General features: G+C 35.8%; 1 protein-coding gene across 2 annotated transcripts in view; it reads left to right on the plus strand.

Annotated features, from left to right (window-relative positions):
* spata17 (spermatogenesis associated 17) overlaps positions 1-6,000 on the plus strand; it is a 120,229-nt gene that overhangs the window by 50,863 nt on the left and 63,366 nt on the right. For both annotated transcript variants that reach the window (XM_034017008.3, XM_034017009.3), the window contains one exon: positions 2,399-2,602. In XM_034017008.3, the coding sequence (XP_033872899.3) occupies positions 2,399-2,602 (204 nt within the window). The remainder of the gene's footprint in view (positions 1-2,398; positions 2,603-6,000) is intronic.

Genomic DNA, 6,000 nt, shown 5'->3' on the forward strand with positions numbered 1-6,000 from the left:
CAAACTTTACATCATTTATGTCATGTCCCTGACTGGTGAAGTGCTGTACTATTTGTTTCATTCATTTTTTTTATTTCTAATTTAATGAAAGGTGGTTCTGAATTCTTTTATATAAAGTAGTTCCAGTCTCTCCAACATATTTGATTTCATCACATTTTTCACAGGCTATTCCATAAACAACATTGCTATTTTTACAGTAGGTATTAGTTTTTAGTGGATATGTGGTGTTCTTATGTTTAATTATATTTTTACTTTTGTCCATGTATTTACACACTTTACATTTACTGGTGCACATGTTCGTAGAACCTATTTTGTCAATTATTCTTTTATGTTTACTGTGAACTAAAATATCACCTAAATTAGCTTCTCTTTTGAATGCTACAACTGGGACCTTAAGAAATACTTTTTTATTTTTTCTGAATTATGTAGAATCCGCAAGTGTTTCCAAACTATCTTAGAAATATTGGGCAAAAGTTTAGAGTAAGTCATTACTAATGGGACTCTTTTGACCTTTTTATCTCTATTTTTATAATCTAGTAGATCATCTCTTTTTAGTTTATCCACTTTTCTTAACTCCGTCTCTATAATTCTTTCTTTGTATCCTTTTTTTTTAAGATTTGTTTTTAATACATTTCTTTGTTTTACATAGTCACTTTCTTTAGAGCATATTCTTCGTATTCTTATTCCTAGACCCTTTGGGATTGCCCTTTTAGTGTGTGTGTGTGTGTGTGTGTGTGTGTGTGTGTGTATATATATATATATATATATATATATATATATATATATATATATATATATATGAAAAAAAGAAAAGGATATTTCAGGTACTTAAAAAGGTAGAATAATTGATTACAAATCAATTATCAGGACGTTTCGGACTACAAGTCCTTCATCGGCTGAATACAAAAAAACAGTGCTTTAAGAAGTTGATAAAAAACAAACAAGTAGTCTTTTAAACTAAATTCAAGAATGTTGTTGATGATGATGATAATGATGATGACCTCAGAATAGAATGTTCATTCCAAATGGCTCCAAAGTGCCTAGTTTGAAAATAAGTTCACATTCCTTTTGTTTCCTGACAGCATTAGTTCCATAGTATTGAACCATCCTACAAATTGCGATGTCTTCTATAGTGTGGTAATTTCTGTTAAAATGTCTGGTGACAGGAAAGGTAGAGGTGTTAATTCGTATACTTCTCAGATGTATTATTTTTTATTTTTGTATTCAGCCGATGAAGGACTTGTAGTCCGAAACGTCCTGATTATTGATTTGTAATCAATTATTCTACCTTTTTAAGTACCTGAAATATCCTTTTCTCTCTTTTCTTTTTTTCTTATTGATCATTTTGGTACACAGCAGTTTTCCTTTTTCTCAAACTATATATATATATATAAGCTTATTGTATTAGCAGGGAGTGGGTTAACTTCCTGTCCCTGCTTTCACGTGTGGAATGCAGGTAGTCAGGAGATAAATGATCGCCAATTGTCTCATTAGCTCCTGACTACCTGCTATATAAGATCTCACCTTCAGAGTGTGGGGAGAGGGTTGGAGGAGAGAAAATGAAAGCCAAGAGACGATTGCTACCAGTGGCAGTATTGCTGCAGGTATTCATTAGTACACTTTATTTATATCTGGGTTTTTTCATTTTGTGTTTGTTTAAATCTTTTGTTTGTTTTATTATTTAATTAAAACACTGAGCGCCGTTACGCTCAAGTTTTGCACCGCCATTACTTGTTTTGGTTTCTGTTCCTGGTCCGTGATGTCACCACCCACACGCCACTCAACAACTCGGTCACACATGTATGTTGCTCTGTTCACTCACTCATTCTCACACATTGTACTGCTGGAGCTAAATTTTCCTATAGAGAAATTGAGAGCACAACACTTTAATACTTAAAATGGGCCAACAGTATCCTTAATAAAATAAAATGAAACCTGTAATTTGCATAAAATAAAAAAAAAACTACAACAATAACAAAAGGATACAAGATGCATGTATCGCTACTAAGCCAAATAGTAAATATTGTAAAAACTGTTTGTTCTTAGCGCTGACATTTATAGTATGTAATTGAGTGTCCTAATTTTTTAGTTTTTAAACAGAGGCAGCTGATGTAAAATGTGTTGTCATCAAAGCTATTAAATTAGAAAACCGACCTTTCTAACGGTAGATCAACAGAATATTCCATTTGGTGGAGATTAGAGAAGATGTAGCCTTGATTAATGTCAGGAACAAAATTTCAAAAATGATACTGAGCAGGTATTAACTCTCAGTCCACTTTCTTAAAACGTTCTCATCGAAAGTGTTTGTTTAAAAACTCTTGCTTACTCGTATACTAAACTTTGTCTCTGGAAATGTTACTTGTCAACTTGAAATGTTACTCTCTTTTTCTTCTTTTAGATAGCAGGTGTGTTTAACTCACCGTACAAACTTTTCCCTGATGAGATGGAGTTCAGACTGCGTGGTGCCAAACCCCTGAGTCCTAAGGCATCTCGGTCAAGAAAGCACGGCACTGAGGGGATTGTGGAAACATCAGCACCTGGCACCCCTTTCACCTTACCTCAGATTGAGCATTTACCACCAATTCCCAAAAAGAAACAGCAGGTAAGCTGTGTTACACTATATGTTTAGAATTACATATTAGTGTGCTAGTATGTTAATCTAAAGAGTTAAGCTTCAAATGTCTTTTTTTTTCCACAACTGTGGAATTCTTGTTTTTGGCTTCTTTTAAGTACTTCCTGATTCCAAAGAAATCACATGATGTTTTACCTTTTAACTCAGCTGAAGTAATTAGACACCATGAAACCCTAGGTAGCATTACATATTAGCCCTTGACATCTATTGAGGGGTTGCAGTCACGTGACCCCCAGCAGCCTACGCCGGGATACTGACGGTCAAAACAACCATGGCAGTTAATGCAAAAATGTCATCTTCCACAGCAAAATGTAATGTATTTGCAACCACAGAGCACACTTCTTACCTCCAGTCACAGGAATTAGAACAATATAATAAGTGTCGGATACTTGGAATTTGTGACCTCTACTGTGAAACCCTGGTGAGCGAGCACACTTTGACGTGATTTGCTGTGTAAACACCATTCTAGTGTATTTTTTTCCTTTTAAGAAAACTTACTTGCATGTTAAGAAAATATAAATTGTCAATAGTTTGTTTCAAAATACAGTACTAATATGAATTATATACAGTATTTCTATGTTTGTATATAAATGTTTAACATCTTTCATTAAACAGACTTGCAGTTAAAACAATGTCAATGACATATTTGGTATAGAAGAGTATCATAACTTATTATTAGGCTTCCCAGCCAGAATGGCTGGGAAGCCTATTGTTATTGCTGGGATTATTATTATTAACCTTTTGCGGTCCAATGTCGGACCCTGTCCGACTCGTCAAAAAGTAGAGAAAACCTTTCAATGGCCGAGTGAGACCAACAGGAGCAGAGAGAAGCCGAAAAAAAAGAGGCGGATCTGAGCAATGCGCATAGACCCTACCACAGAGATAACACGGCCATAAACAAACAACATAGCTGCTTCCGCATCCAGCGCTCAAAGAATATCACAGATATTTGCAGAGCTTTTTGAGATGTTATAGTAATAAAATAACAACTTGGATCGCATTATTGAGGAGTTTGGTGATAAAACGAGTGATCAGGAGATGATTTAGCAGTATGCACGACTATGAATGTGAAAAATACAGCGAACAAGGGGTGGGGCGGGTCTGGAGATGCAGTACTGAGTGTCCTGTTGATATGCAGTGCCTTTTAAACCTGTTTTACTCAAAAAGCAACTTTTAAACAGCGCGTCTAAAATAAACTGCGTGTTTGAAAATAAATTGGACCTGACGTGCCTGAGATGCGCTGAATAAATGGACCGCAAAGGGTTAAGTTTAGATTCTGCAGCTGTCAACCTGCTTTCAAACTGCTTCTAAACTGCTCTGCACTTTTCCACTAAGCATTTCTACCCACACTGCTGCTCTCCTCACTGCTACTGTTTGAACGGCCTTGCTTTTGTGTGTGTCTCTGTTCATGCTTTGTTAGCTCCGCCCCACCCCCTTGTCTCAGAATGGCACAGAGTTTGAATCAGCTGGCCTGAGTTTCAGCTTATCAGAAAAAGACGTGCATCTGTTAGAATTTAAGCTGCAGTAATTTCCCAATTTACATAAATCAGTTAAATTTAATTTCTCTTTACTGCTTCTAAACTGCTCTGCAGTTTTCCATGAAGCACTTCTGTCCACGCTGCCATTGTTTGAACTCTTCCGCTGTTTTGAACCTGTACCCATGGTGAACGAATCGCTGTCTGTGCCAAGAAAGTGTTCTTTTAAGCCAAGTTCCTGTTCTTTTACCCAGAGTATTTACAATGGGGAAAAAAATCAATTTCACCACAAGGGTGTTCCCTTAGGTGAAGTGTTCTCATAGGAGGTGTTCCGGAGACTACTGTATTGGGCATTTGTATTTTCTTAATTGGTAACATGCAAGTACGTTTTTGTAAAAGGAAAAAATAAACTAGAATGGTGTTTACACAGTAAATCATGTCAAAGGCCCTGTCCACACTATGCCTTTAAACCATATTAGTTGCCTTTAAACCGGCTTTAAAGTGCTAAATACGGTTTGTGTCTACACTACGTAGTGTTTAATAGCACACTCGAGACCACCTCAGGGGTAGTCTTGAGTCCGGTTCTAAATTGGATCGTATCAGGTGGTGCGGTTTATCAGAAGTGTGGAAATGTAATACCATTGTATCCTCCAATATCCCAAAATGCTTTGATATGTTTGGCGAAATTATACTCAGAGCAGGTGCCTGAAGGACTTGCTATTAGCGTACACTCTGCATAGGTATTCATTTTTATGCTTAAAAAAAAATTAAATCTATAGGACATCTCTGTTAAACTAGTGGGGAAAATAACAAAAGAACAACGTTGAATTAGGCAACTGCAAAAATGAAATGCGAGTTAAAAGCAGGATCGGGGATGAACAATTCACGTAATTTGTCAGCTCTGTTTGAAATAAAATTAAGAGGACCAGAATTAGGCTCAGGCAATATATGAAGGTAAAAACAAAGATTGTTTTGTAATTCACAGCTTTTTCTGAGTTTTAATTATGAAACAGAATCAGATGAATTTGTTTAAAAGGTTGTCACCTGATTAAAAATAAAACCTGAAAACTTCAAGCCATACTTGTGTGTGTGCGTGTGTCTTTTTCCAAAATACTTATTTCTTTTTAGCAATATGGACCTCTATTAATATGGGGCATAACACATTATTAAAAAAAAATACAGTGCATGGTGGGATACTATCGTATTAATTTCTACTGTTCATTGCGCTGCTAGGTACTGTAACCAAACTATTTTAATAGTTTTTGTATTCATTAAGCCCGATTTTTAAACATGAAACAGCACTTCAGTGTGGATGCTTTGAGCTGGATTAATTAGAATGGTTTAGAGTATGGTTCTCGAGATCTGTTATGTGGTGTGGACAGTGCCAAAGTGAGGGCCTCACTCACTGGGGCTGCGCTGTAGGGGTCACACATTCCATGTACAGTATCTGGCACTTATTATATCGTACTAATTCCTGGAGGTGAGAAGTGTACTCTGTGGTTGCAAATACATTGCATTTTGGAGTGGAGGATACCGTTTTTGCGTTTAAAACACTATTAAACATGTTATACAACAGATCTTTTTTTGGGAATGTGATATATTTAAACCACCTTATAATCCTATTGTCAATATAAATTCCCAGATAGCTACCGAAACTATCACTATTATCCAGACGTCTATTAAATGCATTAACAACATATCAACAAGGGAATACCACAGATTTAAAAAAAAAAAAGCTTGAATAAAAAAAATAAATCTTTAAGTACCTTCTAATCTAGCATGTCATCTTGTCCAGCTGTGAAAAGTATTTGATGATACGTATATTTGCCATTTGTGTTATTTACGGTCCATGACTTTTATGGTAACTGGTTCCTATTATTGGTTTCTATTAAT

The sequence above is a fragment of the Acipenser ruthenus genome, chromosome 6 (genome assembly GCF_902713425.1).
Source record: "Acipenser ruthenus chromosome 6, fAciRut3.2 maternal haplotype, whole genome shotgun sequence".
NCBI classification, from domain to species: Eukaryota; Metazoa; Chordata; class Actinopteri; order Acipenseriformes; family Acipenseridae; genus Acipenser; species Acipenser ruthenus.